At 49.6% G+C, this 27482-nt stretch overlaps 1 protein-coding gene across 1 annotated transcript in view; it reads right to left on the bottom strand.

Annotated features, from left to right (window-relative positions):
- The window catches only part of NSUN7 (NOP2/Sun RNA methyltransferase family member 7), a 102631-nt gene that overhangs the window by 49140 nt on the left and 26009 nt on the right, over positions 1-27482 (bottom strand). The window contains exon 2 of the mRNA XM_075333909.1: positions 16775-17079. Within this exon, the coding sequence (XP_075190024.1) occupies positions 16775-17075 (301 nt within the window). The 5' untranslated portion in view covers positions 17076-17079. The remainder of the gene's footprint in view (positions 1-16774; positions 17080-27482) is intronic.

Raw genomic sequence — 27482 nt, 5'->3', positions numbered from 1 at the left:
CCGCCGGGATGTGTGAGTACGGGCCGCCTCCCCTCCCCTCGTTACTGTCTCCGATGACATCCCATCCCTTCGTTCTCCCCAGCCCCTGCTCTGCCCCAGCTACTGCCGCCGCCCCTCTCCCCCGCCGTTACCCTCTCCAATGACACCCCCCTCCCTCCGTTCTCCCAAGTCCCCGCTCTGCCCGCTGCCGCAGCTCCCCCAGCTCTGCCCGCCGCTTCTGTGTGTGTGTGTGTCACAAGGTCCCCATCAGAGGTGATTGATAGTGTGTGTCGGCGCCTGCGATGCTGTGCAGTGAGCTTCCAGGACCTGCGAGAGGATCACATGGGAAGCATGTGATATCTCCGGTTTTGTGAGTGTGCACGCTATTGTACAGGTATGTGCGATATCGTGAGTGTGTGTGAGTGTATGCGATCGGATGTGTGAGTGTATGCGATCGGATGTGTGAGTGTATGCGATCGGATGTGTGAGTGTATGCGATCGGATGTGTGAAATGTCGGCTGGACGCAGGGGAGCATGGCATGCAGCACAGCTGCCTGGAGCGCCCACCGGAGGTCACAGGGAGGAATGATGTGAAAGGTGCGTGTGTGTGTGTAAGTGTGTGTGTGTGTGTGTGTGTAAGTGTGTGTGTGTGTGTGTGTGTGTGTGTGTGTGGCACAAGGTCCCCATCAGGGGTGATTGTGTGTGTGTAGCACAAGGTCCCCATCAGGGGTGTGTGTGTGTGTGTGTGTGTGTGGCACAAGGTCCCCATGTGTGTGTGTGTGCGCGTGTGTGGCACAAGGTCCCCATCAGGGGTGATTTTGTGTGTGTGTGTGTGTGTGTGTGTGTGTGTGTGTGTGTGTGTGGCACAAGGTCCCCATCAGGGGTGAGTGTGTGTGTGTGTGTGTGTGTGTGTGTGTGTGTGTGTGTCACAAGGTCCCCATCAGGGGTGATTGTGTGTGTGTGTGTGTGTGTGTGGCACAAGGTCCCCATCAGGGGTGATTATGTGTGTGTGTGTGCGCGCGTGTGTGTGGCACAAGGTCCCCATCAGGGGTGATTGTGTGTGTGTGTGTGTGTGTGTGCGCGCGCATGTGTGTGGCACAAGGTCCCCATCCGGGGTGATTTTGTGTGTGTGTGTGTGTGTGTGTGTGTGTGTGTGTGTGTGTGTGTGTGTGTGTGTGTGTGTGTGTGTGTGTGTGTTTACGCGCGCGCGCGCCACTGCATGCGAGTACCTGTGTGTGTACCGGTGATACTGTCTGCAGGGTTGTGTATCTAATCCTATCCTGTGTGATACTGTCTGCTGAGCTGTGTATCTAATCCTGTCCTGTGTGATGCTGTCTGTTGAGCCGTGTATCTAATCCTCTCCTGTGTGATACTGTCTGCTGAGCTGTGTATCTAATCCTATCCTGTGTGATACTGTCTCCTGAGCTGTGTATCTAATCCTATCCTGTGTGATACGGTCTGCAGGGCTGTGTATCTAATCCTATCCTGTGATACTGTCTGCTGAGCTGTGTATCTAATCATATCCTGTGTGATACTGTCTGCTGAGCTGTGTATCTAATCCTCTCCTGTGTGATACTGTCTGCTGAGCTGTGTATCTAATCCTCTCCTGTGTGATACTGTCTGCACAGCTGTGTATCTAATCCTATCCTGTGTGATACTGTCTGCTGAGCTGTGTATCTAATCCTATGTTGTCTGATACTGTCTGCACGGCTGTTTATCTAATCCTCTCCTGTGTGATACTGTCTGCAGGGCTGTGTATCTAATCCTCTCCTGTGTGATACTGTCTGCAGAGCCGTGTATCTAAGGGTACCTTCACACTTAGCGATGCAGCAGCGATCCGACCAGCGATCTGACCTGGTCAGGATCGCTGCTGCATCGCTACATGGTCGCTGGTGAGCTGTCAAACAGGCAGATCTCACCAGCGACCAGTGAACAGCCCCCAGCCAGCAGCGACGTGCAAGCGACGCTGCGCTTGCACGGAGCCGCCGTCTGGAAGCTGCGGAGACTGGTAACTAAGGTAAACATTGGGTATGGTTACCCGATGTTTACATTAGTTACCAGTGTGAGCAGGGAGCAGGGAGCCGCGCACACTGAGCGCTGGCTCCTTGCTCTCCTAGCTACAGTACACATCGGGTCAATTAACCCGATGTGTAATGCAGCTACATGTGCAGAGAGCAGGGAGCCGCGCACACTGCTTAGCGCTGGCTCCTTGCTCTCCTAGCTGCTGTACACATCGGGTTAATTAACCCGATGTGTACAGCAGCTACATGTGCAGAGAGCCGGAGCCGGCAGCACAGGCAGCGTGAGAGCTGCAGAGGCTGGTAACTAAGGTAAATATCGGGTAACCACCTTGGTTACCCGATGTTTATCTTGGATACAGCTTACCTCAGCTGTCAGACGCCGGCTCCTGCTCCCTTCATTTGTCGCTCTCTTGCTGTCACACACAGCGATCTGTGTGTCACAGCAGGAGAGCGGCTTTGAAGAAAACGAACCAGGGCTGTGTGTAACGAGCAGCGATCTCGCAGCAGGGGCCAGATCGCTGCTCATTGTCACACACAGCGAGATCGCTAATGAGGTCACTGCTGCGTCACAAAAAGCGTGACTCAGCAGCGATCTCGGCAGTGAGCTCGCTATGTGTGAAGCACCCCTAATTCTCTCCTGTGTGATACTGTCTGCTGAGCTGTGTATCTAATCCTATCCTGTGTGATACTGTCTGCAGAGCCGTGTATCTAATCTTATCCTGTGTGATACTCCTGCTGTCCTTGGTGACACTTTAGACATTTCTGGTCACCAGGAAAATGGCTGTGCATTGTGTCCTTACATGTCATTCTATGTTATCTGTTGTAAACACTCAGATTAGGAGAGGGGAGGCGTGCCATCACACATAGGAGAGCAGACTCCGCCCACTTTACGGCAGGCTGTAATCAGCTTTTTATACAGTGGAAATTCAGTAGGATTTCAGAAGCTGCTCCCCCTAGTGTTTAAAGGCCCAGTCCCACACAACGACTTACCAGCGATCCCGAAAACGATGCGACCTGATAGGGATCGCTGGTAAGTCGCTGGGAGGTCGCAGGTGAGATGTCACACAGTCAGATCTTACAAGCGATGCAGGAATACTACAGGTCACAGTAGCGATCTGTATAGCGAGCTTAGCAGTCACTGTGACCCTGTCACACAGTGTCAAACACAGCAATGTGTCCTGCACAGCAGGACGTCGCCTTTGAAGAAAATGACCTGGACCATTCAGCAACAACTAGAGATCTCACAGCAGGGGTCTGATCGCTGGTAGGTGTCACACATAACGAGATCGCTAACGGGATCGCTACTGCATCACAGAAACCGTGACTCAGCTGCGATCTCGTTATGTGTGACAGTACCTTAACAGTGGAAAATATCAAACTTTTTATTTTTTTTTTATGTTTTGCAGAATTAAAAAAAAAATAAAAATATTTAAACAAAACATTTAAACATTATTACTTTATATTTTTTCAGTTATTATTTTTTGACGATACCTTCCCTTTAAAAAAACTATTCTTTTAACTACTACCCACAAAGATAGTATGACTTATCCATCATGTGCACCTGTACATTAATACTAAATGTGTGTGGACCCTAATTTTTCTTTGTTGTAGGACATATACATGTAATTCTCTACTAATTGGTCCCCCCCTCACTAGACTCTCTCCTCCAGTCCATCCTTAATGCAGCAGCCAGGGTCACCTATCTGGCTAGACGCTACTCGGACACTTCCTCTTTGTGCCAGTCATTGCACTGGCTGCCCATACATCATAGCATCCAATTTAAATTGCTTGTTCTCACCCACAAAGCTCTTCACAACATGGCACCACTGTACCTCTCCACCCCCATCTCTGTCTATCACCCTACGCTCCGTAAACGACTTTCGACTAACATTCACGCTAATCCAAATCTCTCACTCTTGGCTCCAAGACTTCTCCCTAGCTGCACCAATCCTCTGGAATGCTCTACCACAAGAAACTAGAATGATCCACAGCTTGCACAGCTTCAGGCACTTCTTAAAGACACATCTTTTTAGAGTGGCCTATCACCCTCCCTAATCGAATTCATATATAACCCCTCCACTATTTCTCAGAACATTAATTCTCCCTCAATCTCCACTGTACTCAAAGCATTACAAAGTTCAGCTGATGACTGGTTCATGCAGCGTTTATCTGTCACATTTTTTGGAAATGCCTGGACCGTCGTTGTAAATAAGCACTTGAAGCTACTCCACTGTAGATTGTAAGCTCCATCATCAGGGTTGCCTTCATTTTTGCTTTAATTATTGTATCTTCTAGAACTTTTACTTATGAATGTTTGTCTATGAACCTCTGAATTGTAGAGCGCTTCTGAATATGTTGGCGCTATAGAAATAAAGATTATTATTATATCGGGGGGGCCTTCAGGGCTTAGCACCCTTATCCGCCCGCCTTTCCCATTCAAGGTTTTATTTGCGAGCTCTGTCTGGTTTCACGCCCCATTCAGAAGAGACTTGGTTTGGCACATAGAAAGTTAGAACATTAGTGTTTAGGTACCAACCATAGTAAAGGTGCACCTTGATGTGGTTAAGTACCTTATGTTTTTAATGCACTTTTGGAGTTCATCCGCAGTGTTCAGACGCACAGTCAATTTATAGGTTTATACGAGCAAAGAAGCTCAACTTATATTTTTTTTGGCACTATCAAGTCTAAATTGGCAGGGGTTCATATAGAAACTTGTTGACTTTAAAGCAAAGGTCCAAATTGGGTCCCCTGGCACCCTTGACGATTTCTGTGATTAAGTTGCGGGGGTCAAATGGTGCTGCCCCTCCAACGATGTCTAATCACATGAATGCCATTGTCACTGGTCTAAAGTCATGCAATCAGAGCTAGCTCTTAAGCGGGCTTTACATGCTGAGATATCGCTAGCAATGTCGCTGGTGAAAGCACCTGCCACCGTCGGTTGCGCGTCAAGGGCAAATCGCTGTCCGTGGCGCACAACATCACTTACACCTGTCACACTATTTACCTGCCTAGCGACGACGCTGTGGCCGGCGAACCGCCTCCTTTCTAAGGGGGCGGTTCATTCGGCGCCACTAAGCGGCTGCCCAATAGAAGCGGAGGGGCGGAGATGAGCGAGCAGAACATCCCGCCCACCTCCTTCCTTCCTCATTGCAGGTGGCCGCAGGTACGGTGATGTTCCTCGTTCCTGCGGTGTCACACATAGCGATGTGTGCTGCCGCAGGAAGGACGAACAACCTGCGTCCTGCAACAGCAACGATAATTGGAATTAGAACGACTGGTCAACGATCAACGATTAGGTGAGTAATTTTCACACGCAACGACGTCGCTAACGAGGCCGGATGTGCGTCACGAATTCCCTGACCCCCAACGACATCTCGTTAGCGATGTTGTTGCGTGTAAAGCCCGCTTTACTGGTGGTTGCCTATGTTGTTAAAAAACCATAACCTACCCAATATGAAGCAGGCTCACCACTTGAGCCTATTCCATACAAATCCTCCAGACTTCGGCTGTATAGGACCAGGTCAGGGCCATTTGGAAATGGGCCCCAAAGCTCATGAGCCCACAGCAGTTGCTTGACCTGCTACTATTAGTGTTACACCCACCACTGAATAATCGTCATATAAAAGAGAAAACGTTATATCTATGGCCAAACTGCTTAACCAAGTCAGACGGATAACGACAAAGACACAAGGGAATGTTCGTCCGTCTTTCATATTTGATGTAAAAACTCTTGGTTGTCCTAGTTTTACCTCTATTTTAACATGAACGTCTTGTGAATGAAATATGGACCTTATAAAGTGCAATATGTGAATGAAATGAGGCAAGAAGTCACAGATAGAGGATAGTTAGGGAGCAACACAGACAAATGTCCCTAGGGAAGCATAAGCTGTCATCAAAACGGAGCTGTGAAATGAAAAATAAATCTTTTTTTCAGTTCTCATTGTGCATAGGTCAGATGAAGAAGAGGGAACATTATCCTGTCAGTCAGAGCCATACGCATGGAGTAATAGACAGAATTCAGCATCGGACTACAAGAAATTGCTGGAAAATGTATATTTAAATCTGCCATCAGTTTATAGCTTCACAAATGGAACATAAAATGGAAGTAACAGCACAGATAGCAGGTGTGTGCAGGTGAACTATTTCCATTAGAAGTTATCACTAATGTTGGAATTTCTTTGAATTGGCCAACTCATTTTTAAAGTTTCGTACAATAATTTTAGGAGCTCTCTGATATTCTCTGCTGATTGATGTACTAGACGCCACAGAGCTCCAAATGTTTTGCAAAGACAGTGGAGCTTTCAGACACCACTAGAGGGAGCTAAAGGGGTATTCTCATCTCCAAGATCCTATGCCAATATGTAGTAGGTGTAATAATATTATTATTATATTATTATTATTTTTAATAATAATAATAATAATAATAATAATAATAATGATAATAATAAACAACAACAAATACCTTCAATTCAAATTGTAGTATAATCTCTTGTTTAGCTATGTTGCTTACCTCAAATGCAGGGCATTAAAGTAGCTTAGGTATCCACGGTTACGACCATGCATATAGTGACAGTTAGTTGCTACTGGTTGTAACCATGGATTCCTAAGCTACAATGCCCTGCACATGAGGCAAAAAACATGGCTAATCAGGAAAACTAAACTATATTTCTAATTGGAGGTATTTGCTCATATTCTTATTATTACACCTACTACATATTGGGATAGGATATTGGAGATGTGAATACCCCTTTAAGAGCTTACCGTATACTGGTTACACAATAAAATGAATCATAAAACTGTACGCACTAAGCTCTTAAAGTCGAAATTATGACCTTATCAACTGTATATTGCTGCACATAGTACCAGGAATGTAGATGTAAACCTGTTTCCTTTTCTATTTCTTCTCCACTCCGTTGTTGACATACAGGACCAAAGTTATTGGCATTAAATATGCTAATTTTCTTCTCATTCAACTTTTATTTCTGTCAGCTCTGTGGGAATCTCCTTTCATCCCCCCTATGATGTAGTAAAAAATAAGCGACTACAGTTCTTACCCAAATGAAACGCCTGTAGAGAAGGTCAGAACTGAGCCAGCATGGTAACTGTTTGACTTGACCACACTGACAGTAATACTTCAATGCTCCGCCCTTCCGGCGGCTCCCGCGATGCTCCGCCCTTCCGGCGGCTCCCGCGATGCTCCGCCCTTCCGGCGGCTCCCGTGATGCTCCGCCCTTGCGGCGGCTCCAAAGCTGTGATGCTGCGGTCTGCCTCCTCTGACAGGACTATACTAACATTAAGTGCTGGTAGGCAGTCATTGTCAGCGAGGCCACATCAGACAGCTAACGTATCACATGACCATGGTGGCACAGTTCTGATCTTCTCTATGGGCATTTCACTTCTGGTCAGAACTGTGGGCATTTACTATTTCTTCTCTATGTTGCTGCCTTTTTATAATTGGACAGCATTATAGTGGGCTAAAATTAACACCCACAGAGGAGAATGAAATAAAACACCCAGTTGAATAAAAATAATATACTGGATGGTATGCTTTATATAAGAGTCCAGGCCGTTGTGTAGAATGTAAAAAACATTTTTATTATTTTAACCAAGGGGGTGTCCAAGTCCAATGGGTGTCGCTGGTCTCGATCCAGTGCCTCCTCCATCTTGTGTGGTCGCCATCCTTCTGCCCAGTCCCATGTACACAGCGTATCCTGTATTGTGCTCTTGCACATGCGCACTTTGATCTGTCTGGCTGAGGGCAGATCAAAGTATTGTAGAGCACATGTGCGGGTGGTCTTTGACCTTTTGTCGTGCCTGCACATTACAGTACTTTGCTCTGCCCTCAACAAGGCAGATCAAAGTGCACATGTGCAGGAGCACAATAACAACCTCTATGTGGATGACGCCAGATGCGTCATGCACATAGGGCTGGGAACAAGGACGGCGACTGCGCAAGATAGAGGAGGTGCTGGACTGAGAGCTGTGACGCCCATCAGACCAGACCGTAACCTAGATGAGTATTATAAAGGTGTTTGTTCAACAGCGTGGCCTGGGCATTTATATACAGCATTTCTGGTGGTGGCTGCAGCTTCCAACTTCTTCCAACCTTGTGATGTATTTTAATGTTAATGTGTCGCCCTGGGCAAGCCAGGGGACACGGGTCACAACACCACCACACCCCACACTCCAGGTAGGCACATCACAGCTAACCTACAAATCCTTGTTGCCTTCCTCCAGGAGTTTGATGATGCACACCAGGGGGTGGGCCAGGCGGTTGGCTCCGCCCACCGAGGAGCTCACAACTCTGGAGGCAGGAAGAAACCAGGCAGATGAGTCCAGGAGGAGGAAGTGGAAGGAGTGGAGGAGCAGTCTAGACAGGGTGAAAGTGAAAGTAGTAAAGGAGGAAAAGCAAGTAAAGTGACAGAAGAGAAAGACAGCCTGAAGGGTCCAGCTTTGTGAGGGCCAGAACAGCAAGGTCAGCAACGACGGTGACTGTCTGGAGGGGGACCGTTTGGAAGTTCCTGGAAGGACCCCGTTGGCTGTGTGCCCGGTGGTCTGGAGCAGTGTTCCGAAGGACAGTCAGCACCAGGGCAGGGGCCTCTCGGACCCCGGCAAGGCTAGGAGTCGCCAGATTTGCCAAATCCGTCAGTGACGGGGACGCAGATCCCCCAACAACCAAGTCCCGATTGGAGGCAACAGCCCAACCTGTATTGGAGAGACACCGCCACCGCCACGGCACCAGTTTCTCAGGGCCAGCGCCTGCGGGCAAAGTGTAGAGCTCCTCCGGCCCAGATTGCAGTCGGGGAGCGGGTAACCGGAGGGAATCCACCGCTACCATCAGTCAACACAGGTGCAAGGAAGAGGGACATCACCGTCACCTACCGGGAGTGCAGGTGCAGCCGTCTGTGGGACCATCCTACCAGCCGTTGGTTTACCGTACAAACTGTGTCCGTGTGTCAGGCTGAGTGAGTACCATAGTGCCGCAAGGCACAGCGCTGCCCCCGCGTCCCTGCGCCCTCCAGGCCCTACACTCTACATCTCATCACCGGGCCCCGGGATCACCAGCCCCTACCCACGGAGGGGCAACACAACACCTGGCTGCTCCGCATCACCATCCCCGGGACCCCCATACTGAGCAGCGGTGGTGCAATCACCACAACCGTGGGTGGCGTCACGAACTATAACAATTCCCACACCCAACAAACACCCCCTTTCACTCACGGGCGAGGAGTGTCGCTCGAGAAACCCCGGGATCCGGCCCACAGCTCGAGCCACCAGGAGCAGCTGCCGGACCCGAGCAGAAGGGGTGAGCGCGGTGTGCTGACACCCTCCTCCCCGCCCGCGACAACTTGGCGTCACGAACAGGATCCTACCGCTCTGCCGTCAGGTAGAGGTGCGCCTTGTTACCGCCGGAGGCATCCGGCAGAAAAATTTCAGAAGCCGCCATCTTTGGCGCGAAAAGTTCCCGCTCGAGCGTCTTCTCGAGCAGTAGAAGCGCGAAGGCCAAAACTCCGCCCCGAGAGAGGAGGGGCCGGAAAGAGCTAAGGGGGACGCGATGGCGGCTGGACGCATGTAGCTGCGGCTATAGAAGCAGGGACGCCAGGACCCTGCGGCCATTGACTGGTTCCTGGAAGAGGCCGCTGCTAAAGATGCTGAGTCCGACCAGCAACACCGTGGTCCCCGCGCCTGGCATTGCAGCGCGGGTGGAAGTCCGGACCGTCCAGCTAAGCAGCCGTCTGCAGGTCCGCATGCAGCTCCTCCTGGAGGAGTGGGAGGCCGACATGGTGGAAGCGGTGGCTGCTATGCGGAGATGCGAGGTGGAGGAAGATTTGGAGGAACGGGTAAGAGACCCACGTCCCTGTATTCCTGAGGGATCGGCCGCTGCGGCTGAGGGGCCCGGCCTACACCCGTTCACCCTGCTGCCTCTCCCGCTACCCGCGTTAGCTGCTGCTGCCCCGCCACTAGGCCCGCTACCACCACCAACGGTAGCGGTACCCTGCCAATCCGCCCCGGCGGACCGACCTGCAGCAGAAGATCGTGACCACCCTGATCCGCTTCAATGGAAGAAGCCGGAGGCTGAGGCCGTCAGCAAAGATGCACCGGAGGCACGGCGGGGATGCAGCTGCCAGGAGGCAGAGCAGGCCATGTCACAGCGGGGTCCCTCATTACTGAAGGTGCCGGTCGTAGCCGACACGGAGGGACTCTGGCTGGGCCCGTCCCCCGCACACGCTGAACCGGAGCAAACAGAAAGTGCTCCCGGCTGGGAGCGACGGCAACAGCAGCTGCGCAGGGAGATCGATGCCCGAGAGGGGTGTAGAGCGGATGTGCATGCCCGCATGAATATGGAGGAAGATGACCCGCAGCTAGCTACCATCGGGGTCCACGGCGGTGCACCATGTGAAGGTGGCACTAGAGCCCCGCGATTGAGGATGGACTGCTAAGCCGGCGGTCCTCCGACTAAAAGTTGTCCCCGTTGGGACCAGAAGTCAGTGTGTTGTTTAAAAGTTGAAAATGATAAGAAAAATGATACCGAAGTTTAACCTGATTTGCTTTTGTGATTGAACCGGCAGGAGCCGGCACCGTTGTCCCCGTGGGGACCGTTTAAGTGTTGCATGGGAACTATCCATGGACAAGCCCGTGAACTTGCAGGGCACCACAAACGTTAAGTGGCTTGTAAATATGTTGGGTACCGTTACCGTTTCCGCAATGCCGCCTCCGGAGAGGCAGGTTGGAGGGAGGGCCCTGAGCAGAGCAGGCCAGGGCCCAGCCACCAAAGGAACCGGTGGCCACCCTCTGGAGGGGAAGGACAGATCCCGCTCGGGTAACTTGTGCTGGACTGTGGGTCAAGGGGTGCTGCCTGGGCTTTAGGGGCAGCATCAGGGCCAGGTTGCTTGGGTGGGAGAGAGCGGAAACCGTGACCGTACACCATTGCAACGTTTAAGTAAATGTGCCTCCCGTCTTGGGAAGAGTTTTGATTAAAAATGTATTTATGTTTGCTTAACCCTGTTATCCCCTTTTTACAGAAAAATAAAACCGGTGTAGGACGGCAGCCCGCGGACGGTCTGCATTTTGCTAAGGGGGAATGTGTCGCCCTGGGCAAGCCAGGGGACACGGGTCACAACACCACCACACCCCACACTCCAGGTAGGCACATCACAGCTAACCTACAAATCCTTGTTGCCTTCCTCCAGGAGTTTGATGATGCACACCAGGGGGTGGGCCAGGCGGTTGGCTCCGCCCACCGAGGAGCTCACAACTCTGAAGGCAGGAAGAAACCAGGCAGATGAGTCCAGGAGGAGGAAGTGGAAGGAGTGGAGGAGCAGTCTAGACAGGGTGAAAGTGAAAGTAGTAAAGGAGGAAAAGCAAGTAAAGTGACAGAAGAGAAAGACAGCCTGAAGGGTCCAGCTTTGTGAGGGCCAGAACAGCAAGGTCAGCAACGACGGTGACTGTCTGGAGGGGGACCGTTTGGAAGTTCCTGGAAGGACCCCGTTGGCTGTGTGCCCGGTGGTCTGGAGCAGTGTTCCGAAGGACAGTCAGCACCAGGGCAGGGGCCTCTCGGACCCCGGCAAGGCTAGGAGTCGCCAGATTTGCCAAATCCGTCAGTGACGGGGGACGCAGATCCCCCAACAACCAAGTCCCGATTGAAGGCAACAGCCCAACCTGTATTGGAGAGACACCGCCACCGCCACGGCACCAGTTTCTCAGGGCCAGCGCCTGCGCGCAAAGTGTAGAGCTCCTCCGGCCCAGATTGCAGTCGGGGAGCGGGTAACCGGAGGGAATCCACCGCTACCATCAGTCAACACAGGTGCAAGGAAGAGGGACATCACCGTCACCTACCGGGAGTGCAGGTGCAGCCGTCTGTGGGACCGTCCTACCAGCCGTTGGTTTACCGTACAAACTGTGTCCGTGTGTCAGGCTGAGTGAGTACCATAGTGCCGCAAGGCACAGCGCTGCCCCCGCGTCCCTGCGCCCTCCAGGCCCTACACTCTACATCTCATCACCGGGCCCCGGGATCACCAGCCCCTACCCACGGAGGGGCAACACAACACCTGGCTGCTCCGCATCACCATCCCCGGGACCCCCATACTGAGCAGCGGTGGTGCATTCACCACAACCGTGGGTGGCGTCACGAACTATAACAATTCCCACACCCAACAAACACCCCCTTTCACTCACGGGCGAGGAGTGTCGCTCGAGAAACCCCGGGATCCGGCCCACAGCTCGAGCCACCAGGAGCAGCTGCCGGACCCGAGCAGAAGGGGTGAGCGCGGTGTGCTGACACCCTCCTCCCCGCCCGCGACAGATGCAGTTCCCGTAAAGTGATATAATAGTGTATCACAGTACTATTGCTGACAGATGCTGGCTGTTTTGCAGAATCTTCTTCTGCCTGGACTCTGCCCCCCTGAATTCACCAGATATTGTAATATAAGGTTGTGGGATGACTAAGAACGTAAACACGATAATGTGACACGTCAATCAAGTCTGATTTGGGGGCAAAATGTCCTGATCAGTGACAATCCTGAATACTGTTGCTGTACTGTTGCTGTATTATGTTCAGGACCTCTGGGTACATTTAGCAAAGCTTCCATTAGGGTCAGTCATACCGTTTCTTCTGTGCATCTGCCCTTGGAGGAAAGTCCCAAAAACATCTAAGGTAACATAAGCTCTTGAGCCTCAGAATGGCAAAACGCCTGGATGTGTCATGGACATGTATAGAAGGATAAACCCCAGGGGAATAACAACATACTGGTGGTTTAGTGGATAGAAACCTAATGACAGGTTCCCTATAAAAGCAAATATTGACTCATTAAATATAGGAACATCACAGTGATGAAGAATGGGTAACACAAAGACGGTGATAACGATGTCCACATACCATTACAGCCACAACAAAGGTTCAGAGAATTTAACTTTACAAGTGGGTACAACTACAGCCTACAGGACTGACATCAGAGAAGAGGATGAAACTAATCCTGGCAAACAGTGAGATAGCGTAATGCCCACTCAAACATGGACACCAAACATTGCACAACTTCTCCTATTTGCTCTCTCAATATGATCTGACTTTTTATTTGATCATGGGACACTTTGCTGACACAGTTTCTTGGTGTCACAGAGATAATTCACTAGATGAATCTGAACTATCTGATACTGGCACCTACAAGTACAAGCATCTGATGGATGGTGGCACACCCAATAAATAATGAACCAAAGAAATCATAATATCAAGAAGTGGGACCTGAAGATCTTAGACCTCAGTACTTGAAGGACTTGTCTAACTAAAGTCACCTCATGAAATGTCCCCACCAGGGCAATATTATAATTGGTCCCTTCTGACACCCTTTCCGATTTTACTAAAGCCAGACCAACTGCACAAGGCACATGTTACATGGAGGCCACTGAGATGGATAATCATCCATCTTATATGAGAACAGCTTGTGTCTGCCAGAACGGAAGCTGCCCCCTGTATTCTGATTCATAGAAAGGGGGCCAAGGAGTAAACATCTCAATGACGTCCATGTGCCATAAACTTCAACAAAGCCCTCACATCACTGCTCTTTTGGACCCCTTAAGTTCACCCATAAAACTTAGATTGCTGTCGGCAGAACAATGATCCAGACTGTTGTTCACACAGCAGCTATCTTGGCTTTCTCGCTTGCTCTGCCAAGTGCTCCCGTATTCTCTGTGAAAGGCATAGTCAGGCATTTCAAATTGGACATGCCAGATTCTTAGTTCTCCCAAAATCATCTGTCAGGAGCCCCCAAACACATTAGACTGTCACCCAAACCAGTCAGTATTGGCAGGTTTGGCCGACATTACTCTAAAGTGTATCAGGGCCTTTAGGTGGTGAACTAAATCCATAACCAATTCACTGCCTATAGCTAACCACTGAGAACAGTGTCCACATTTATGGCCATATACTGTCCTATGATCATGTACAGAATTTCTGGTCAGTAGTTGCTATCCAAAAAAATACCACTAAAATTATAAAAATATTCAGTTTAATTAGCTGAATCACCATCAAAGACAACTCATCTATCCACATAGACACCTATCTATCCACCAAAGGATTCTGGTGATTGACTGGAAATCAATGTTAATAATGTGTCCAACCCTCGGGACTCCTCACCTATATGTTCCAATCACTGAGATGTATGGTTTGTTTGCTCTAGTCTATTCATTCTTGGGTTGTTGTATTATGTATTTGACGCTTATTATCTTATTCTAAAGTGACTTGTTTGCTTTTTTATGACGTTTCTTATGACCCTTGTAATGTACTTGGAAGAGCAGGCTTAACCACAACCTCACATATGCCACCGGTTCACCTAAGATTGTAGGCAGGGGCTGATGGTAACACAAACCTATGTGTGTTTTTAAGTGTTTAAAGATATTTTTCTGTGTTGTTTTCAAGTTAGTGATTTTCTGTGTGGATTTTCTTATGAGTTTTCTGAAGTGGCCAATCTGCCACCGTCTCAGCTCATCCAGTGGTTCAGTGTTTATTCTTCGCCTTGTTCGAATTGCATACAGTTACACAATTGTAGGGAATATCCATTGCTGAAAAACTCCTAAATAATGGGCCCAGAGAGGTGAAAAGAAAAAAAAAAAAAAAAAAAAGAAAAAAATCACCTCCTGGACCAGCTGCGCTCCTTCATAGGTAGCACGGCATCCCCCATTGAGGTGATGGGGTCAATATATGACGGAGGACATTGTCTAAAGTGATTACCAATAAATACTCACCCGCTTGCATGAAACGGGTAGTGTCGTAAACTTCTTGATTGAAAAGTCCTGGATTTGTGGGCTTTATGCAATAGAGCCATCAGAATGTTGACCTCCAGCTCTATTGACTGTGATAACAATTTAGCACTGTGCCACCCAGTTGTACAATTCAGCAGGTACAGTGTAAAGTGGGCCTGCTTGGCACTTGCTAGATTATAGACCACTTTACATACAGCGACATCGCTAGTGATGTCGCTGGTGAAAGCACCAGTCCCCGTCGGTTGTGCGTCACGGGCAAATCGCTGCCGGTGGTGCACAACATCGATAGTTCCCGTCACACATACTTACCTGCCTAGCGACTTAGTTGTGGCCGGCGAACCGCCTCCTTTCTAAGGGGGAAGTTTGTTCAGCGTCACGGCAGCGTCACTAAGCGGACGCCCAATAGAAGCGGCGGGGCGGAGATTAGCAGGCAGAACATCCCGCCCACCTCCTTCCTTCCTCATTGCTGGCGGCCGCATGTACGATGTTGTTCCTCGTTCCTGCGGTGTCACACAGAGATGTGTGCTGCCGCAGGAACGATGAACAACCTGCGTCCTGCAACAGCAATGATATTTGAGATTAGAACGACGTGTCAACTATCAACGATATGGTGAGTAATTTTGATCGTTAGCGGTCATTCGTGCGTTTCACACACAACGACGTCGCTAACGAGGCTGGACGTGCATCATGAATTCCGTGACCCCAACGGCGATGTTGTTGCGTGTAAAGCCCCCTTAACCCCTTATGGAGATCTCAAAGATTAATCTAAAAACCTTCTCAAAAGAGGCATTTTATTATGATATACTAGAAAAACACACACACATACATATTATATATAAATTTCTGTGCTTCTTTGAATAAATACTATACTACTTTTTCTGTCTTGGGATACTATTATATTAATCTGCTATATTTGCATACTGCACATGCAGTTTTTATGTAGTATACACATATTTATAATATTCATGTATATTTAATTTTCTGCAGTTCATTTATTGGTATATCCCAGGATGATGGTATTGTTTTACATGATTATTATTTATTCTGTTATTTCCTTCTGCTGTGCCGTTTTTGTGGTGCTTGTGTACTTTTTCACTATTTTTCGTCTTGCAGTATATTTTAATTGAATTTATTAAATAAAATAGATATTTTTATGGATATCGGTATCTTGGCCATTTTTTGTGTATAAGTTAATACTAATTAATACTAATACTATTATTAATTAATATTAGTACTCGGAATGGCCTTTTCCATGCAACTATCAGGAGTATAATGGTGTATTTAACCCATTGAGCACTGTTGCTTGTATCTCCCTTTGTTTGGCATATTATTGGTTATAATTTGACTTTTACATCAATAAAAGGGAGTCTGTTAGTAGAATTAATCCTCCTAAGCCGTCTATATGGGCTTTTAGGTCATTGTGAGCTGAACAAAATGAGACCTTGATATCTGTAATCCAATTATTCCAGAGTCATTCACAAATTTCTAAGTATATTAATAAACTGTTAAAATAAGCTCTGATGGCATATTCTCAGAGAGATCTTAAGTAAAAAATTGTGTAAGACATGTAGTGACTGACAGTCTGCTCTCCTGATCTACTTGTCTCACATTGCTAATGCCACTTTCATTAAAAATTAGACCCTGGATAAAGATTCTCAAATAGATACATCCCCCACATATAGCTCTTAACAGTTCATTAACATATTAAAGAAAATGGGGATTTCTCTGGAAAAAGAGCATATCGGTGGGTGTGTCCGACATTAGTCTAATGTGTATGGGGGATTAGGTCTGCTGCACATCCAATAATAGATCAAATAACATCAGCAAGCAAACATGGGCCCAGATGACATCTAATTGAACATTGCCCAATCCACCCACTTACCAATAAAATCTCGGTTCCACTAGCATTTTTACCAGTTGTTCAAAAAGTTACGAAACCTGGTCCAGCCGGGCCTTAAAAAGACATTTCCATATAGTATATGCAGTAATATAACCAGACTATTAGAGGTGACACTTACATTTCAGAGCATTGAAGGCCAGCTCATAAGACCACCTTTGAGATTTTTCGTCCTTGAATTCTGGTGCGGCTTGCTCTTTGTCAGAACCATAGTTCACCAGGATTCTGTCAGGGGGTTTCTTCCGATAAATGCCTTGGAAGATCTTGCCGGCATTGATGAATACCCAATCAGGATAGTTCATCGTTTCAGTTATGCAGGATGTGTTGTGTAAAACTGAATCTTTAGGGCTGAACTCTGCCATCTTCATTGATGCTGAATAACTTGACATCTCCAGGTCAAACTTATTTCGGAGGTTTAACATGTGCCTAAAAATATAATCAAATGTTAAAACAACTTTAATGTAGTGCAATCACCTTAAGGCTATTCAGTTATTGTGAAACTATGGCTCCCTGCAACAAAATGGCTAAAGAGACCCAAGGTTTGAGACCACGACCTGAGAAAGCATATACTGTGCTATCGATATTTTTTTTTTACAATGAAGCTTTAATATTTAGATGAGTTGTAAAATCTTAGCTTGTGACAGGGTAACAGCAGTATAAGGGGTACTTTGCACACTACGATATCGCAGGTGCGATGTCGGTGGGGGTCAAATTGAAAGTGACGCACATCCGGCGTCGCTGTCGATATCGTAGTATGTAAATCCTTTATGATACGATTATGACGCTTTTGCGCTCGTTAATGGTATCATCGGTGTAGTGTCCGACATTTCTATAATGTAGCTGCAGCGATGGTCCGATGTTGTTCCTCGTTCCCCTGCGGCAGCACACATCGCTGTGTGAGAAGCCGCAGGAGCGAGGAACATATCCAACCTGCGTCACCACGGCTCACCCCGGCTATGCGAAAAGATGGAGGTGGGCGGGATGTTTACGTCCCGCTCATCTCCGCCCCTCCGCTTCTATTGGCCGCCTCCCGTGTTACGTCACTGTGACGCCGCACGACCCGCCCTCTTAGTAAGGAGGCAGTTCGCCGGCCAGAGCGACGTCGCAGGACAGGTGAGTGCATGTGAAGCTGTCGTAGCGATAATGTTCTCTACGGCAGCTATCACAAGATATCGCTGCTGCGACGGGGGCGGGGACTATTGCGCTCGGCATCGCAAGCATCGGCTTATGATGTCGCAGTGTGCAAAGTACCCCTTAGTACCAGAGTCATAAAAGTTTGAAAGTTGCAGAAACTTTTGCACAAGCTGAAGTTGCACAATTTTTTTTTTATTTTTGGATTTTCACGCCAGCTCTGCTAAAGTTTGCAAAGCATGGGCAGGACATGGCTAAGCCTACCTGATAGTGGCATCCAAAGTTGTGGCGTAAGAGACACCATAAACGTTACTCAGATAACATACATCTAATTCATTACGTAGCGTGTGCGTGTCATAATGAATTATTTGCATCATACTCCACCATGACAATGATTAAAATTTAAAGGGGTGGCCTGAAGGCTGAATACATTTTCATCTAAATCCATATCTGTTTATTGCCCTAATCTAAACTAATTTGGAATATGGCTACATTAAAAATGTTCTCTTTCCCTCACTACTCTATCTAGATTCTATTGATTTTTTTCCTAACTTCCTGTGAGGACATTTAGTTTAAGAATACCAGTGCATGCTGGGATACTCAAATGAAGCGTCATCAGGGGCAGAGGCTGAGATCACTGCCACAGTCCCCTCCCTGAAACAAAGCGCCATCAGTGAATATCATTTCAGGTGCTGCTGTGGTCCTGGTGCGCTGTCATTGTGTAATTTGCAGTGACTGTGTTCTCTGTGTTGCTGACTCAGAAAAATAAAGCCAGCAAAAGAGCAACAAGCACTGATTTTCACAGTACCCAGCGGCATTCAGAGACCAGCGCCACCCCCACAAGTGACATCACTTGCAGTGGATGCGCTGGTTTCTGACTGCTGTTGGGTGCTCTGACACTGTGAACTGATTGTGCACACTGCTCTGTTGCTGGCTCAGATGAGTAAATGACAGTGCGCAGGGACCAGACCAGGCCCTGAAATGAGGGTCACTGATCAAGCTTTGTTTCAGGGATGGGGCATACTGTGTGCAGACAGGAGAGCGTCCAGGTGCTCCTGCAAACACTTCTGGACATGCTTCTGCACAACATCTTTTAAAGGAGTTGTCCGACAAACTCAAAAATTTTTGGTAAACTAATCTGTGCTGTATTGTCATATAAATCACCCCTACATTGTTATTTTTTGTTTTCTAACTTTTGTTCCTCTTGAATTCACCCTTTATTCTCTGCAGCTCCTTGTTTACATTCAGCTCCAGCAAACATGACCACTTCCTGTGCAAAACCTCAGTCAGAGCTGGCACCGCCCGGCCTCAGTGTCCAGCCTCACCCTAGTGTCCAGCCTCGCCCCCTGCCCGCCCCGCTCCCTGCACATGACTCGCCCACCCCAGGCTATGGGACACCCGGTGCCGGGCCGGACTAGTCCGGTGGTAGTCAGTGGTGGCTGGGCCCGGCTCCGTGGCCCTGGTGGGTGTCAGTATAATATGTGGCTTGCTTGTTAATGGTTGTGTTCGTGACGCCACCTGTGGTATGCGGCTAATAAGCCGCCGCTGCTGTGTGAGGCCTCCGGGATGATGTTACTGCAGCAATGGTGGTACTGCTCCCCACAGGTGGAGCAATGCCAGGGCCACAGTTAGTGCTTGTGAATGTCTATGCAGCGGAATAACAGAGACCACTCCAAGGGTGCAGTTCAAGTTCTTTACTCACAGTTCTTGTCACAGCTGTAGGGACCCTTGGAGTGCTAGGACCACTGTCAGGGACCTCCGCCGTTTCTGGGTGATTCTGAGAGTGAAAGCCGGTGCCCTTCTCTTAGTGTCTCTTTCTTCTGCTGTCTTCCTTAGCCTTGCCTTTAATAGGATAAACCTGGCTTGGCCTCCACTACAGCCTCCAGGCTGGGGGTCACCTGTCGGCTGATTACCCCTTTTCTGGAAGTCTGCTATGGGTTCTGGCCCTGGGAGCTTACAACGTCCCTGGGCCTCGGTTTTTACTGTTTGGAGATGATTTTGCACTCCTCCAGTCTCTAGGGACCGTCCCCTGTCGCAGCTTAATCCCTCCACCGATGTTACTGTGGAACAGGCCACCGCAGCCTACAACTACCCGTGGCACTTCTAGGGCCCTCTCCTTGGTACCTCTAGGCCTGCTCGTGATACTTCCAGGACTACCCGCGGCCCTGCGACTCCTTCTGTCTCTTACGTGGTGTCACCTGGACCTCTGGGTCCCAGGATCTTCACCAGGAAGCGTCTCCTTCTGTTTCTCTGCTCCTGACTGACTTGGAGCTCTTTTTCCTTCTTTCTTTCTTTCTTTCTTTCTTTTCTCCTCCTTGCCTGCCTCCAGCAGGCCTCCTCCTCCCTCCTTTCTCTCGTTCTTCTCCTCCAACTACATGCTCACTCTCTGTCTCCCTGAGGTAGACTGACTTCACTAGACCTTCCTCTCTGTCTCTGCTCTCAGATGGCTCCTCCCACCTCCCAGTTGCTAAGCTGTAACCTATAGGAGCAGGGATGGGTCTTACGGCCCCTCCCAGCATGTAGCATGGGAGGGTTGCCTGCCACTTTCCCTGGTCCTAGTATGTACCTAACAATGGGTGTAGTGTGGATTTACCAGGGGACCGGAGTTCACTCTCTTCCTCTCCCAGAATGGGGCATCACACCGCTGATGGGGTGCAATGACCTGTGGCGACGGAAGCCTCAGGGGCGCCACACACACACACATTCCCTGTCAGTATTCTTCCCCAGCACCTGACCTGTTATCACTACAGCATTGCAAATAACAGCCCCACATCAGGCTCTGCACCCCATACCACATCGGGCTCTGCACCCCATACCACATCGGGCTCTGCACCCCACATCGGGCTCTGCACCCCACACCACATCGGGCTCTGCACCCCACACGCACATATGGCTCTGCACCACACAAGCACACACACACACGGTTCTGCACCACACACACGCACGCACGCACGCACATCGGACTCTGCACCGCACACTGGACTCTGCACACGCACATCGGGCTCTGCACCACACACGCACATCGGGCTCTGCACCGCACACACACTCATATGGCTCTGCACCGCACACACACACGGCGCTCTGTACCGACCCCCCTACCCCCATAGGTAACACATGCAGGGAGTACATACTCACCCGTCCTCGGTCCCCGCCGCTCCTGCACGTTCGCACGCTGTCTGTGCTCTGGACATATCAGCACAGTAGTGACGTTACCGCTGTGCTGAAGAGAGCACAGACAGCGGGAGGGACAGTGATGAGAAGCAGCGCTGTGCTGCTTCTCATCAGCGCTTTCAAATGTACCGGCATCTGTGATCTGTGATGCCGGTACATTTGAATGTGTGATCCTGAGCAGGGGGCCCGGTGCTGGCGCTGACACCACAGCAGCCGCCGCCAGGCCCCTCCCCCAGGTCACGGACCCCACAGCAGTGCAGGGGGAGGTTGCGGGGAGAGTAAGAGGAGCGGGGGAATGTGTGGGAGGGTGCAGGGAAGGGTGCGGGGCTCATCGCACTGTAGCCGCCCAGCAGGGAAGCGACATGCTGTTCCAGATTTGCATGTCAACATGGTCCTGCCCATGTTGACATAAAATGACCGGAAGCAGCAAAATTGCGGCAGGAGCGGTCACATGACCACTCTGAGTCGGGGGAGAGGGGCTGACAGCAGGGCAGGTAAGTGGTCTATATCTACTTACCTGCCCCAATGTAGCCCAATAGGGAAATAAAAAAAAAAAAAAAAGTCAAAAGAAGCCGGATAACCCCTTTAAGGGGGATCTCAAGCCTGGATCCATGGCGTTTTTTTAGTTCCTTGTGTAGCGCCCAGAGAAGGGCGATGTTATGAGCCACGGGCAGCAATTTGCCCGTGACGCACAACCGACGAGGGCGGGTACGCTCGCTAGCGATATCGGTACCGATATCGGTACCGATATCGCAGCGTGTAAAGTACCCTTTAGATTGTGTATTGGTGGAAAAGGCACTGGTACTGCAGGTCCCAGGGGATGGGGGGGTCCTGCATCCCCAAGAGGATGCAGTTCCCTGTAGTGCCCTGAGGGTCTCAGGGGCGCTACACTTGGGTCAATGGTCCTGGTATCATGTTCACTGTTCCGGACTCCTGTATCCTGGATAGAAGTAGTTGGTACATGGGCCCTGCTCTTCTTATTAGATACCTTGCAATACCCCATTTCTCCCCATATCCTCTTACCCAATCCTCATTCAATGCCCTCTAAGTGACCTAACTATCTACCCACGCCCCACGTGCTGCATACCAAAATACCAATTCACTCTTTCCTGGCCTCCTACTTTCAAACTCCGGTCATGTCTGAGCCTACAATAGCTGTATCCATTCCAACCTCATCTTTACATATGTTACAATTAATATAGAGTAGGAAAATTCCTTGGATTATTTTGTATATTTCCACTCTTACGTGAATTTTTACCACTTCTAAAGAGCTTGTGAAGGCGTGCCTTTTTCACTCTGGATTGTATAGACTAGGAGATCTGTCATCTGTAGTATCTGCTCAGAAAGACACAATCTTGGTTTTATTACTTAAAAAAAAAAAAATTGAAATGTTGGATCCTCATTAAAAGAACAAACAAATATTTGGAGTCCGTTTTTTAATCATATTAAACTTAATTATCTCTCTCTATTTTATTGTGATATTTTTAGATGAAATAAAGCAGAATGAAATAAGAATTTTTCTGAAGATCTCTCAAGTGCTGGTTTACGATTGACCTTCATTAATTTTGGTTGACTGCTCCAAGGTTCTGGCAGCATGTCCCCTCCTTATTCCTCTAGATTCATAGCCTTCTGTCTCTGTGTGTGTATAGGGAAAGGCCTGTCAGGGATGTAGTGTGGAGCAGAAAGATGCCACCATTGACCTGCCGTGGACTAGTCATCCCAGACACAGTCCCTGAGGAGTCCCAGCTCCCAGCCCATCAAGTAGTTTACACCAGAAACTCTAAATTGTGCAAACATGTTAGGACTAGTGATGAGCGAGCATGCTTGTAACTACTCGGTACTCGCACGAGTATCGCTGTACTCGGGCTGCTCGGCGGGGACCGAGTAATCTCACGATACTCGTGCTGTACTCGTGGTCTTCATTTCTGCATGTTGGCGCTCTTTTGAGAGCCAGCCCTCATGCAGGGATTGGCTGGCAGACCACTGCAATGCCACAGCCCTGTTAGTTGTGGAATTGCAGTGATTGGCCGGCCTGCACAGCGTGACCGAGCCTTTATACCGGCCGGCGCGCTGTGCTCTGCTCACAGCTATCCAGACAGTCAGTGCAGGGAGAGTGTCGCTGATTCAGGGAAAGCTTTGCGGCCCTTTATAGCTTTTTCAGTTGCAGGGCTGCAAACAGTGTGACCAAAAGTCCTTCTCAGGACTATTCTAGTTGTATACAGGCAGGCAGGGTATAGCCAGGTCGGAGTACAGTAGCAGAGTCCTTCTCAGGACTATTGTTGCTATATACAGGCAGGGTATAGCCAGGTCTGAATACAGGCTAGTGACCAGAAGAGTCCTTGTCAGGACTATTGTACCAGTATACAGGCAGGCAGGCAGGCAGGGTAGTGGTGACCATATACCAGCCTTCATCATATCTGGGGCTGGTGTACACAGTGTAAAACAGTCCAGATAGTGTCTGACTTGTCTGTAATTGTCGCTCCCCAAAAAAACCTGTTAGGTTCTTATTGCGTCCGTGCTTGGTTTTTAAAACCGCACGTGTGTGCCTGTTGGTGGCAGCGTACAGGTGCACTTGTGTGCAATTTCCACAAACTTTGATATAACGCACAAGTAGTGAATATACACGTCAGCAGTGCACAGCATTGCAAAATGCGCAAGGGCATTGGCAAGGAACAAGGAAGTGGACGTGATGGTGGTGCAGGCAGAGGCCGAGGTCGTGGGCAAGCTCTAATTTCGCCACAACAAAGGGCCACATCTAGTCGCTCGCACGTCCTGTCCCAAATTCTTGGGGACTGCAGCAGTACACCGCTCTTGAACCAAGACCAGTGTCAACAGGTTGTTAGTTGGATAGCAGATAATGCTTCCAGTCAGATTGGCACCACCACAAACACTCTGTCTTCCACACGGTCAAGTGTCAGTAGCCGTGATACTGCACCGCACATTTCTGAACCTGATCCTCCTTCCTACCACCAGGCTGAGTACACGTCCTCCTCGGACATTAATGATCCCACACTTGGACACTCGGAAGAGCTGTTCACGTTTCCATTCACACATTCTGGCCTCTCGCCAGCTCATATTGAAGTGGGTCATGAGGAGATCGTCTGTACAGATGGCCAAATATTTGAGCAGCCACGTTCTCACGAAGTTGGCAACGTGTCTCAACAAGTGGTGGACGATGATGAGACACAATTGTCAGGAAGTCAGGAGGAGGAGCAGGGTGCGGAAGAGGAAGACGACGTGGTGGATGATCCAGTAACTGACCCAACCTGGCAGGAGGATATGCAGAGCGAGGACAGCAGTGCACAGGGGGAGGGAGGCGTAGCATCACAACAGGCAGTAAGAAGCAGGGTGGTGGCCCCAGGCAGAAGTCAGGCAACCGTTCCCCGGAACAACACGACGACACAAGGTGCCTGTACAAATGTTAGGTCTTCCCGAGTCTGGCAGTTTTTTAAGTTGGATCCAGATGATTCTAAAAAGGCCATTTGCAACACCTGCCGTGCCAGCATCAGCAGGGGTACCAAAACTAGCAGCCTGACCACCACCAGCATGATCAGGCACATGTCAGCCAAGCACCCGACTTTGTGGGAAGTACAACAGAGTCGAGGAGCAGTGCTTGCTGATGTCACTGCTACGTCTTCGCTGGTTGTGCATGCGAGCCAATCCCCTGTCCATGCTGCCTGCGAACAAGCCTCCTCCACTCCTGCACCTGCAGTTGCCTACGCAGAAAGAACACCATCATCAATCACGTCCTTGTCCCAGCGCAGCGTTCAGTTATCCATTCAGCAAACCTTTGAACGCAGGCGCAAATACACTGCCAACACCCCACATGCCACAGTTCTAAATGCTAACATTTCGTGACTGCTTGCGCTGGAAATGTTGCCTTTTAGGCTGATGGAGACAGAAGCATTCCGTGACCTGATGGCGGCAGCTGTCCCACGTTACTCGGTCCCCAGCCGCCACTATTTCTCCCGGTGTGCCGTCCCCGCGTTGCATAACCACGTGTCACAAAACATCACACGTGCCCTGAACAACGCTGTTTCACCCAAGGTCCACCTAACCAGACACGTGGACAAGTGCTTGTGGGCAAGGCCGCTACATCTCGTTGACGGCACACTGGGTTAATATTGTGGAAGCTGGGACCCAGTCTGAGCGAGGGACGGAACACGTCCTTCCCACACCAAGGTTTGCAGGCCCTACCTCAGTCAGTGTTTCACCCACACTCTACAGCTCCGGAATGTCATGCTCTTCAGCCTCCTCCTCCTCCTGCGCATCCTCATCCACTGTACCCTCCACACCAGTCCCAAGCTGGAAGCACTGCAGCACTGCCTCGGCGAAGCGGCAACAGGCTGTGCTGAAGCTAATCTGCATAGGTGACAAACCCCACAATGCAGAAGAGCTGTGGACAGCTCTGAAACAGCAGGCAGATCACTGGCTCACACCTCTGAACCTAAAGCCAGGAAAGGTCGTGTGTGACAATGGCCGGAACCTGGTGGCGGCTTTGAGGCGAGGCCAGCTGACACATGTTCCATGCGTGGCCCATGTGCTCAACCTCGTGGTTCAGCGGTTTCTAAAGTCATACCCAGAGCTATCTGATCTGCTGGTAAAAGTTCGCCGCCTGTCTGCACATTTTCGAAAGTCACCTACTGCTTCAGCCGGCCTTGCCGGCTTTCAGCGCAGTTTGCATCTTCCGGCTCACAGACTGGTGTGTGATGTCCCCACGCGTTGGAATTCAACTCTGCACATGTTGGTCAGGATATGTGAGCAGAAGAGGGCAGTTGTTGAGTACCTGCATCACCTAAGCCGTCGGGAAATGGTTCAAATTCCACACATAACACCTGAGGAGTGGAGATGGATGTCAGACCTATGTACCATCCTCCAAAACTTTGAGGACTCCACCAAGATGGTGAGTGGTGATGACGCCATTATTAGCGTCACCATACCGCTACTCTGCCTTCTAAAACGGTCTCTGCTGAAAAACAAACATGATGCATTGCAGGCGGAGCGCGATGAGTTGCAGCAAGAAACAGTAGTGGGTGTGGGTGATGATAACACACAGCCCAGCCTCGTCTCATCACAACGTGCAGTGGAGGACTATGACGAGGAGGAGGATGAAGACATGGAGCAACTCTCCGGCCAAATTGAGGATATGACATGCACACCAGTCATATCCTCGGTTCAGCGTGGCTGGCCAGAGGACAGGGTAGATGAGGAGGAGGAGGAGGAGGAGGAGGAGGAGGACAGCATGTTCAGTCATCTTGTTGGTCAGGCTACTGAAGTCCTGGCTGTTAAGAGTCTGGCGCACATGGCTGACTTTATGGTAAGCTGCCTGTCTCGTGACCCTCGCGTTAAGAACATCTTGGCCGACAATCATTACTGGTTGGTAACACTGTTAGACCCACGCTACAAGGAGAACTTTTTGTCTCTTATTCCCGTGGAGGAGAGGTCAACCAAAATGCAGCAGTTCCGGAAGGCCATAGTCACGGAAGTAGGCAAAGCATTCCCCTCACAAAACGCTAGCGGCATAGGTCAGGAATCATTGGACAACCGAGGCGTACAGCCGAGAGAGGCACAAGTCCAATCCGCCAGAGGTAGGGGAACAGTCTTTAAGATGTGGGACAGTTTTCTCAGCCCCTCACGTACCACAGCCCCTGAGGTGCGGGGTAGTGCCACAAGAAATCCTAAGTTTGCCCAGATGCTGAAGGAGTACCTTGCAGATCGAACAACTGTACTCCGACATTCCTCTGTGCCTTACAATTATTGGGTATCCAAGCTGGACACGTGGCATGAATTGGCTCTCTACGCCTTGGAAGTCCTGGCCTGCCCTGCTGCTAGCGTTTTGTCAGAGCGTGTTTTTAGTGCCGCAGGTGGAATCATTACAGATAAACGCACCCGCCTGTCAACTAAAAATGCTGACAGGCTGACTCTGATCAAGATGAACAAGGGTTGGATTGGGCCAGACTTCACCACACCACCAGCAAATGAGAGCGGAATTTAAAGTTTGCCATGTACCTCCACTCACCCATGGGTACACACTTCTGGACTTTGGATAATCGCTGGACTGCTCCTCCTTCTCCTCATGCGCCACCATGATGACCGTTACAAATTGCAATACTTAGGCCTTTGTTTCAGGTATACCCCCAGTGGTAAATTTTTTCGCCCATTCTTTGCAGAATGGACATTACAACGACAGGAGACCCGCTCCTTTGCAATGGGAACAATGTTTTGAGGCCCTCATGCACGTCTCTACCCAGGGACAACGTGGAGCCTCCCAATTTTTGGCTGCCCTGCCTAAGGGCTATACTACAATAGACCCACTTCCTTCCAATGGGCACTTCAGGTTTACAGGCCATCATGCACGTCTCTATCCAGGGACAATGTGGAGCCTCCCAATTTTTGGCTGCCCTGCCTAAGGGCTATACTATAATACACCCACTTCCTGACAATGGACACTTAATGTTTTGAGGCCCTCATGCACGTCTCTACCCAGGGACAACGTGGAGCCTCCCAATTTTTGGCTGCCCTGCCTA

Source organism: Anomaloglossus baeobatrachus, chromosome 1, assembly GCF_048569485.1.
Source record: "Anomaloglossus baeobatrachus isolate aAnoBae1 chromosome 1, aAnoBae1.hap1, whole genome shotgun sequence".
NCBI classification, from domain to species: Eukaryota; Metazoa; Chordata; class Amphibia; order Anura; family Aromobatidae; genus Anomaloglossus; species Anomaloglossus baeobatrachus.
Note: the sequence above shows the minus strand (reverse complement) of the source record. Positions and strands in the feature narration are given on the sequence as shown.